Source organism: Tenrec ecaudatus, chromosome 2, assembly GCF_050624435.1.
Source record: "Tenrec ecaudatus isolate mTenEca1 chromosome 2, mTenEca1.hap1, whole genome shotgun sequence".
NCBI lineage: Eukaryota > Metazoa > Chordata > Mammalia > Afrosoricida > Tenrecidae > Tenrec > Tenrec ecaudatus.
In genome coordinates, this window is record NC_134531.1 from 206,862,500 (window position 1) to 206,872,779 (window position 10,280).

General features: G+C 58.2%; 1 protein-coding gene across 1 annotated transcript in view; it reads right to left on the reverse strand.

The window, feature by feature from the left end:
• Window positions 1-9,863, reverse strand: part of COL6A1 (collagen type VI alpha 1 chain) — a 30,719-nt gene extending 20,856 nt beyond the window's left edge. Inside the window, exons 1-13 of the mRNA XM_075542189.1 lie at window positions 9,630-9,863; window positions 8,726-8,855; window positions 6,792-6,992; window positions 2,943-3,102; window positions 2,516-2,644; window positions 2,403-2,423; window positions 2,155-2,175; window positions 2,031-2,075; window positions 1,322-1,375; window positions 868-912; window positions 745-771; window positions 214-240; window positions 58-102 (exon numbers count right to left, since the gene is read on the reverse strand). Coding sequence (XP_075398304.1) covers window positions 58-102; window positions 214-240; window positions 745-771; window positions 868-912; window positions 1,322-1,375; window positions 2,031-2,075; window positions 2,155-2,175; window positions 2,403-2,423; window positions 2,516-2,644; window positions 2,943-3,102; window positions 6,792-6,992; window positions 8,726-8,855; window positions 9,630-9,726 — 1,002 coding nt within the window. The 5' untranslated portion in view covers window positions 9,727-9,863. The remainder of the gene's footprint in view (window positions 1-57; window positions 103-213; window positions 241-744; window positions 772-867; window positions 913-1,321; window positions 1,376-2,030; window positions 2,076-2,154; window positions 2,176-2,402; window positions 2,424-2,515; window positions 2,645-2,942; window positions 3,103-6,791; window positions 6,993-8,725; window positions 8,856-9,629) is intronic.
• Between the last annotated feature and the right edge of the window lie 417 nt (window positions 9,864-10,280).

Below are 10,280 nucleotides of genomic sequence, written 5' to 3' on the forward strand. Positions count from 1 at the left end.
CCCTGCCCGTTGTGTCTGTGCCCGTGCCATCCACAAACTCCCACCAGCCAGGCTTACCTTCATGCCGTCCACGCCATCGATGCCTCGCTTGCCCTTCTCACCCTGCGAAGCACGGAGGGGAAACAGCAGGTCAGACATGGGTGCACGGGGCCCACCGGGGCCAGCAGCTCAAGTCCCCAACCCGCCCACTCACATCCCTGACCCACAACTCACCTTGTAACCCTTGGGTCCTCTCGAGCCCTGTGAACACAAGAAGCACAGTGAGGCAGGCCTGGGCCCCGGAGAAGACCTCCCGCCGTGAGCTGGCCCCGTTTGGGGTCAGTTGAAGGCATCCTGCTCAGGTCACATGGGGCAGGCCAAAACGCCCGAACCAGGGAGGGAGGGAAGGAAGGTGCAGCTCCTGGAAGGGGCTGTTCTGAGGGCCTTCTAGGGACCACACTTGGTGACCTCTGTGACCCCAAGGACAGCAGCAGAAAGCCTGCAGGCACAGCTCACCAGGAGCCCAGAGGTGCCAGAGGGCAGTGGCAGGGAGGGACCTGTCACCATACCCTCTGTGAGATGTGGGCTGACCTCTGCCTCTCACGTTACGGTCTTGCAGTGTGGGGGTCATGGCCACTGGCCTCCCTGGCCAGGTAATGAAGGGGCATCCTGGGCCAAGGCAGTGTCCACAGATCCTCAGGCCCTCGCTGGGGGGATACGGCCCAGGAGCCCAGAGGGAGGCTGTGGCCTTCGCTTCTTGCTCACCTTCTCCCCGCGGCCTCCTTTTTCTCCCTAAACATCAAAGCAGAGAAGAGGGGAGGCTGTGAGGGCAGCTGGGAACTCAGCCCAGGAGCTCCACAGTAGGGGTGGGGTGGGTGGGGGACTCACCTTCATTCCCTGGTAGCCGACAGGTCCAAGGTCTCCTGGCCTTCCCTGGAACAGAGAGGAGGGACCTTGTCAGACACCTTAGAGGCAGGCAGAGCCTGTCCACCCCCTTCTGCTCAGGAATGCCAGCTCCTTGGGACTGGCCAGGCCATTCCTCCTTGGTGAGGGGTGGGAGATGCTGGTGGTCTCGGAGGACACATGGCTGTGAGCCCTCACTGAGGGATTGGCCACCAGAGTCTGTGTGTGGGTGGGGGTGCGGGTGGAGGCCGGGTATCAGGAGGAAAGCACAGTCCCACCCAAGTGTCTGGAGGCCTGCAGACTTTTGGAAGGAGGGGTGTGGGCCAGCCTCCTGGTCTTTTCCACCCGCCAGGGAAGTGGCAGCCAGAAACCAGTCATCTTTCCAGAAGGTTCCTCAATGACCCACCCCAAGCCCCGTGCCCTCTTGGCTGGTACTCACGGGTTCTCCAGCTTCTCCCTTCTCTCCGGGAAGCCCCGGCTTCCCACGTTCTCCCTGGAACACAGACACAGGTGGCACGGTGAGAGAGCTTGCAGCACCTCCCTTGAGACTCCCCACCCGGCAGGGTCCCGGGGCTCAGGCATCCTGTCTGTCACTCTCAGCCTGCCCTGGACTCAAAGCTCAGGGCTACAAGCTGTCACGCCCCACCCAGCCCTCCAGACCACCACGCTGCTTCCCCATCCCCGTGCCTCGGGAAGGGGTCTGAGCCCCCAGAAACCTGGGCTTGATGTGCAGTGTCCCAAGCTGTGAGAGCTGAGCCCACACTTCCACCCACTCCACACACACCCCCACCCCGTGTTCCTGGTGGTGCGGGCTGTGGGTCCACGGAACACAGACAGTCCCCTTCAGATGGGCCATGGCCTCTACCATAGCCCCTGCCATCCTCCTGCTCCCCGACGGCCAGAGATGGAGATGGTGGAAGTGATCTGGAGGGCCTAGGTGCTACCACACTCCATGTAGCCATAGGTGTTGCCCTCACCCAACCCTGCTGGTGTCTCCGGGCTCTCAGAGGTCAGGGTCCTTTATCAGCCCTCTCCCACCTCAGTCCAGCACCTCCATATCCTATACCCTGGGCCTGGGGCTGCGAGGCCCGTTCTCCCACCAGCTTCATTGGCCTCGGTCACTGGTCTCAGCCATCGTGGTCACTTACCTGGTACCCAGGGTCACCACTTGGTCCAGGAGGTCCCCTGGCAGGCTGCAAGAAAGAGAGAAAAGTCAGGCCGAGACAGCATTGGGGTGGCCCCAGGCCTGGAGGACAGCTATACCCCACTCACCTGGCACTCGAAGGAGCAGCACTGTGGGAGAGGACAGAAGCCACACGTCAGACACTGAGGGTACAGATGGGCCCCCAACGCCTGCCCCAACCTGACATGCTCAGGATCGTGTACATCATGACCCCAGAGGCACCTGGGACCATCGATCCCCCAGCGGTGAGGGTGAGGGCTGGGGAGTGGGGTATGGTTAGGGGCAGTGGGAGGGGGCAGGTGGCCCCCTGCTGATGAGGGGTGGGGTGGGGTCTCACCACTTGCTCCACGTTGTTTTTCTGGAAAATGAAACGGAGAGGTGGGATTAATTTTCGAGTGTGGTCACGGAACGTCCCAGAATTCTGAACAAGAGGCTGGGGTGGTCACTCACAATCATGTCGATGATGGTGTCGATGGTCTGGCTGATGGCCTCCTCGGCGTCCCTGTTCATGTCCCAGTCGGCTGCAGTGAAGTTGCGTCGGTATGTGTGGTCAGAGGCGATGATGCTCAGTCGTGGCTCCTGAGCAGGGCATGATGCAAATGAGGAGGGCACATTGGGGCTACAGCTCAGGAGTGGCCCCACAACCCTGAGGCCACCCATCAGCTTGGCCCTACCCTCACACAGGAGCCCATGCCCCAGGCTCGGCCACATGAGGGTCCTGGGGAGATGAGGACCCCAAGGTGGACCCCAAGTGTGCAACTGGGCAGGGCGCAGAGATGAAGGTAGAGCTGGGGGTCATGCGGAGGAGGGGGTTCCTGTCCCCTCTGCAGACTGGCCTCAGCTTTGTGGGGATGAGGGAGTGCCGCTGGGGTCCTACCAGGTGGTCGGGTGTGATGGCCACCGAGAAAACTTTGATGCCCAGGTGCTTGGCCTCGTTGACAGCATCCTCCAGGCCACCACATGGCTCCTTGTAGCCCTCCAGGGGGTGCCCATCTGTCACCACGATCAGGTACTTGTTCTCCTTCAGGTGGGAGCCCCTGGAAGAGATGGGGCATGGTCAGATCACACAAGTAGCCTCTAAGGGCTCAGGGCATCTGCACCAACACCCCAGAGCCCACCAAGCAGACTCCTTGGAGTAGAGACTGCAGGGAAGGGACAAGCGAGGTGTGTGCAGTGTGGGGACATGGCTTGTAATCTGTAGCATTTGAACACATTGTTTCTCTATGTTGATGCTAGCTCCCAACAGAGATGATAAAAGGGACACTAAAACAAAAATAAATTTGTGTGGGGGTCACATGTCCCTACAAGTGACTTGAAGCAGGCATGCACACAGGAGAGAGGGGCACGGCACCTGTAATAGTTAGGTTTACTGTGTCAACCTGGTCAATAGGAACACGTGGGATTCATCAGGCCACAGTTTGATTGGAGAGCAAAGGGATAAATGACTCTGCAAGACCCACCCCCTCTCTCATGCTCTCTGGTGATTGGACCAGCATGCTGCTGCTTTAGCTAGTTCTCTGCCTCAACCTGTGTGCTACACTACCTGTGGACCAAGCCAACCCTTGGATCATGGATCAGGTTGCTAGAGCTTCAGGTTCCTTGTAGACCTGCTTTGCTACACTGCTGGTGGGTACATCGCTTGAGTAAGGTGGATCTTGTCACCTTGCATTGCTTGAGTTCAAGATCCCATTCGGGCCTGCTCTGCTAGCCTGACTGTTGCTGACCCATCCTGCTGTCTGCTGCCTTGGGGCAGACTCTGCCTGCCTTGCCCAAGGGAAGTCTCTGCTGGATGCTTCCTTGACCTTGGGCCTGGCAGCCCATGTGAGTTGAAGAACTTCCAGTATCTTAACTGTTCCACAGAAATGAGTTGAAGTGAGCCCTCTGTACGGCTGGGTATACTAACTAGCTGTTATATTCCCTCTCACTGTGTAAACCTGTATCTATAGCTGTCTATCTATAGCTATATAATCATGTGCCCTGGGTTTTTTCTCTTGAGAACTCCGCCTAACTCACCATCTCACTGCAGAGAGGAACGGCAAGAGTGCTTGCCGGCTGGTGCCCACTGCCCACTCTGGGAACATGAACTGGCACTATGATTCAATGTGTGACAGCTGAGCTGCTTGGACAGAGCTTGTCGGTCCACTGCTGAAACCAAACGCACTGCCACCAAGCCGATTCCAACTCAGAGCGCCCCCTATGGGGGGGTTGGAGGTTGTGAATCTTTACAGGAGCAGGTGGCCTCCTCTTTCTCCCTCTGCGTGGCGGGTGGATTTGAACTGCTGACCTTGTAGTTAGTAGTCCAATGCTTACTGGATAGCTGCTTCCCCAAATCCCCCAAACTCACTCATATTGCCTCTCTAGGAAGGGGCAGCGCTGCCCCTGTGGGTTTCCCATACTGTCGCTCTACAGGAGCTGAAAGCCCTGTCTTTCTTCCGCAGAGCGGCTGGTGGTTTCAAACCGGGGGCAGTCGCCAGGGCTCCCGATAGCTGCTCAAGCACCATTGGTTTGTGTGGGAAATGGAAACTATCAGGACTCCACAGAGAGCCTCAGACCCAAACCACTCTCAAACATAAGGCAAGACCTCTTCTCAGGAGCAAAATAAAAGAGGGGGTTTAGACCTAGAGGGAAAAGATGGAAACGGAAAAGATGGGAAACACGCCGGAGACGCTGCCATGAAGCCGGTATCGCAATCACGTGGCTCTCATGACTCTTTCCATCCTAGGTGCGTTGAGGAGTCGCAGGAGTTCCACGACCTTGTAGCCTATTTTGCGGACAACAGCCATGAGTGAAAGTCTGAACATCGCGGAGAAGGCCCGGAATGCGAAGGGGAGGCACGTCGTGTGCGGAAACGGCACCGACAGACCTGCTCCGCGCTGGGACGCTGCACGCCCGCCTTTGGAGAACAAACCCACAGGAGCCTCCCCACCCCGCAGACGGCCATGCCTGCACGGGGACGCAGCCTCTCCCGGGCCGCACGGAAACTCTCCGTGTTCTCAGCATGGACGCTTGCCTGTCTCTTTAGGGTGGACAGCGTTAGCACATGCCGCCTTGCTGTCGACTTCTACGGTGACATCCCTCAACTGGGCAGCCTACATCCTTCCCTCCCTCTCGCCCTCCCCCTCGTCCCCCTCCCACCCCACTCCCCATGGTACACCGCTGCCTCTTGGTGCCTCCTATTGTCAGCCTGGCCCCCTCGGTCTTGACATTCCTGGAGTGGGTGCTGGCTCGGGGAGCTTGTGCTCGCTCACCTCCTGGAGGTTCAGCCAAAGGAGGCACTGCACAATGGTTGGGTTGAGCCGGGTCAGGGATGCTCAAGCCCCTCCCCATAAACACCAGCAGGGCTGGCCTACCTCAAATGTCACCTGGACTCAGAGGAAGGCAGTCTCCCAGGCACCCCTTCCCGTCCCCCATCCCCAAACAAGCAATCTCCCTAGCACAGTGGCACTGGCAATTGACCATTCCCTTCCAGACTTGGGTGGCTGACACCCAGCATCACAGACTGAACTATGCCCACTCCTGTCCCCCAGAGATGTGCTGTGAAGCCAAACCCCCTACACTGGTGGTGCCCAGTAGGGCTGTGGGTTAGGCCCAGGGCTGCTAACTACAAGGTCAAGTCCACCAGCCGTCCTGGGGAAAGTTCTACCCTCTCAAAGACCCTAGGAAAGGAAGGGTCCCCGTGAGAAGACATTGACTTGATGGAAATGGACTTGGATCTTGGTTTATATGTGTAGATGTGGCCCTGTTTGGGAACGGGCTTTTCTTTGTTCTGTTCATGAGACCATATAGGGATAGAGTACGTATGTCTTAAGCCCATGACTTGTGAGACATGAAAGGGCTCGATGAGGCACACAGAAAGCGAAGGGACCAGACAAGAGCCTTCCCCAGAGCTGACATAGATGGGTGGCCTGCCCCTAGGCCCAGTGCCCTGTGTTCAGACCTCCAGGCCCCTGAACTGTGAAAAATAAAGTCATGCTTGTTGAAGCCGCCCATGGGGGACATTTTTGTTATAGCAGTTAGAGAGACCCCACATAGGTCAGGCCAGCCAGCTGGCTCTGGGGACCAGCCCCGTGGACCCCCTGAGCCAGCCCCTGCGTCATAAGAGGTTAACTGCACACCAGCGGTCAGCACTGGGCCATTGTTGCCTGACAGCTCATGGCCTCTGGGTAGGTTTTGGAGCAAAGAAACCTGTCTCTCTCCTTCCCAGGGCTCCTGGCCAGGCTCAAGACTACAATCCCACCCGAGGACCATGGGGACACATGCCCCACCAGATGACTAGAGCGGGCATCTGGAAACCTGCTTGCCACGTGAGAGGGGTGTAGAGGCCAAAGACCCAGTCACTGACCAACAGACCACGATGCCCAACCTGTTAATGGCCAGTCACTGGACCCACTCCACACCCTGGCCACGGCCACAGCAGGGCTGCTATCTTCAGAACACGACTCCTCTCCCTGTCCCCACCTTCTCTCTGCACCCCCCCCATCTCCCTCTGTCTCTCTACCTACTCTCTGCCACCCCCCACCCCATCTCACCGACACCCCCCTCTGTCTCTCTGCGTGTGTTTCCACCTCTGCTTTCACCCTCTTTCTCAGGCCCTGCCTCTGTACCACGTGGTGTGCCAATGGACAGCCACAGCCCACCTAGCCAGGGCCGGGCAGCGCCCCAAAAGGGTGTGTGTGGACCCAGGCGGGAAGGGCAGAGGGGCATGGGAAGCCCCGGGCCCACTCACCCGATAAGCAGCTCTTCCAGCCCCTTCTTGATGGCGCAGTCAGTGTAGGTGCCCTTGCCGAAGTACTTGACGGCGTCTATGCTGCCCTTGAGCGCATCGCGGCCAGTGGGCATGCGCGTCAGCCCGCTGATGATCTCCACTTCGTCGCTGTAGTGCAGCGCACCCGCGTTCCACACCAGGCTACGGTCACACCTGTAGTACCTGCAGGCCACGGAGAGGATGACTGAGGGGCCGGGGATAGGAGTGGGCCCGACGCGCCCCCAGAGACTCCCAGTGCAGGTGAGCCCAGTCTGGGCCTCTGTGCCACCCCATCGCACACCCCACAGACAGTCGGTCACTACCGCCACCTGCTGCATGGATGGAAAAGCCACCCACAAGCTGGGCTGGAGAAACGCATCATGTTTGAGTCCACCCTGGGAATGACATAGGAAGTGGGACCCAGGGCCTCAAGCAGCCCAGGGACCCTGCGACTCTTTGAGACTTAAGAAGGACCCAGCCAGGGCAAGGGAATGGGCGGGGTCAGGGCCAAAGAGACTGACTGGCCAGGCCCAATGTGCAGATGTTCAATGGGTGACAGCAGACCTGGGACCTCCACTGTCAGAAAGAGACCCCTGTCCCTTCTCCTGTAGGGTGAAGGTGCGGCCCAACCCCTCCCCACAGCCTTGCAGGCAGGCACCTACTGCGGTGGACTAAAACATTCTCAAGGGAGACGCCAGCCATTTTGCAGATGGGGAAAGTGAAGGCCCAAGAGGCTGAGAAATGGGCCAACGGCATTGGGAGTGGTTGACCTGGCGGGCCCCACAGCTCCCACCTTCACCAAACCAAACCAAATTCACTGCCACTGAGTCGATGATGACAGGGTAGAACTGCCCCTATGGGTTTGCAAGATTAACTCGTTATGGGAGTGGAAAGACTGATCTTTCTCCTGCAGCTCGGCAGGGAGGTTTGAACTGCTGACCTTGGTGTTAGCTAGCAGCTGAACTTGAAACCAGTAGGCCACTAGGGCCCAACTATCTGGGCCCCAGCCCATCCCCACCCCCACCTCCAGGCCAACTCGTGGACATGGGCATTGCAGGCAAACAGTGGCTTCTGGTTCTACACATTTCTTGAGTGGTAGAAGGGAGTGGTCCCCATGACCTCTTTTGGGGGGCAAGAGGCTCAAGGTCTTCACATGGCTCCAGGAACTGATAGCAGACATTGTCAGGGATGGGAGGGTCTGCACTGACTACGCCCTTGTGTGCACCATCACTGGCTGCAGAGTAGTGGGACTCCCCCATCATAGGTGACAGGGAGATGCACCTCCCCACAGGGCCCTAGCACCCAGGATGGGCGTGTCCACAGGCCCAATTACACCCAGTGCCCACCATGCAGAGTTCCCTGGTCTGCGTCTCTCCGTTCTCTCTGCTGGGCCTACACCTGCCTCTTGTGTAGATTCATCGGGTGGATGACCAATAAATGAATGAGCAGATGCATTCAGACTCCAGAACCAAGCCCTGCCTAGTCTGGTGCCTGAGGCCTGCCGTTTCTGCCTCTCACAAACCCTAGCACCTTGGAGTCGCCAACACCTGGGGCCACTTTAACTTGGGTGGGAAGAGGACCTAATCCATGCACTTGGGCATCCCTTCCAGGTGTGAAAGAGGGGCGCCCTCTGCAGCCAGCAGGCCAAACTGCATGATCTGCCGGATTCTTGCCAATGGAGTGAATTGGCAGAAGGAAAGCTTCCTTTTCTGGGGATATAGTGAACCTCACATCAGACGGTTCCCACTGACAGAGTGTTGTCCACAAGTCTGGGGCCACGTGGAACCCCTAGGCACCACGCCAGGGTTAGGGAGGGTGCTATCTGGCCAACATGCTCTCTTCCCAGATGGGGAAGCTCTCTGTGGGAGCGTTGCTAGCAACGCATATGGAGAGGGTGAGGGGGGCTCCATTCTTACCTGTCTCTCAGGTTGTCAATGAAACGCTTGGTGAAGGACTTCACCCTGTCCACCAGGGCCCCATAGGGCTTCAGCCTCAAGGCCACACTTTCAGAAGTGTCCAGGACAAAAAACAGGTCCACTGGGCAGTCTGAGTACAGGTGGGATAAGAGGGGCTTCAGACTTGTACCCTGGTGCGTTCTCCCAAGTGAATATTCTTGCCAGCTCCCACCACCCAGCCTCAGCATTGCCTATTCTCCCTGCCCAGGTGAGCTGCAGGCACCCTCCCAGGTGAAGAACCACGCCCCCAATACCACAGTGCCTATCTTGAGGAGAGGAGAGGGGCTGAGGCGAGAGACTGCTGCTTATGTCTCTGACATGGCACCCTGTATGAAGGCAGGCCTGCCTTGCAACCAACAAACCTGTCCTTGAGGACTTGATGGCTCTGACCATTTCCCCAGTAAGTTTCCAAATCAACTTCAAACCCCCTTCCCCATCCCCCAAGGGGTGGCCTTTGGGTGGAGCAGTGATCTGAATATCACAAAGAGCTGCCAGGCAAGGAGTCAGAGGCAATGGACCGAGCTACAGAAAAGCAGCCTGTAGACATCATGGTGACCTCCGGGCCAGATTAGGCCCGATCCATACAAAATGGTGGGAACAAACTAAGACCAGATGATGTCATCAGCTCCTCCTCACTGGTGGGTGCCCCCAACCTTCGGCCTAGTGTCCCTCAACAGTGGAGACACCAGAGGTAATGCAGTCCAGAGGCCTTCCTGGGAACGGAGGAAAGGGACACTAAGCAACCCCCAAAAGGGCTTCCCACCTACAGCTCAGAAAATGGGAGGACACAGGGTCCCCCTGCCTGGCAGAGCCCTGCATCTTGGTGGCAGAGGCAAGGAGACAAAGATGGGGTGAGCCCGCTCACCTTGGAACGCAATGGCTTTTGAGTTGCCCGGGATGTCCTGGGCGGTGGCCCAGCAGGCTTGCAGTAGCAGGGGGAGCAGAGTGCCGACCAGCTTCATGTTGCTGGCCGCCTCGGTTCCCACAACTCTGGAGAGAAGGTAGGGTCGGCCTGCCGGGAGAGGAAAGAGGAGAGGGAGCGGGAGAGGGAGAGGGAGAGAGGCGGTCTTCTGCACTCCTGCAGCCGGCTGGAGTTACAGCCCTGAAAGGGAGGGAGGAAGGCAAGGAGGGGAGGGACGAGGGAGGAGGAAGGGGCAGGAGCAGGGAGGGGCTGGGCCTGGCTGGGGCTATCCCAGTGGAGGGCTGGGGGTGAGGTTCCCAGTCAGAGTGAGTCCTAGAAGCCAGAGCTAGGGGTCCCATTCCACTAGAACCACCCTGAAAGAGACAATCAGGGGCTCTCTGAAACAGCTTGGACCCAGCGCCTACTCGGCGAGGGAAGGATTCCTTTTCCAGGTTTTTCACAAGTTGCTGGACCGTAGTTCTCACCACAACACAAACATACAGCCGAGCTGAAAATGTCTACAATTAAAAAGGCAAAAGTTTCACTCCAAATGAATTTCCTGGAAACAGCTCAGCCCCTCCAGGTAGAATTGACTGACGTGAACACCCACTTACC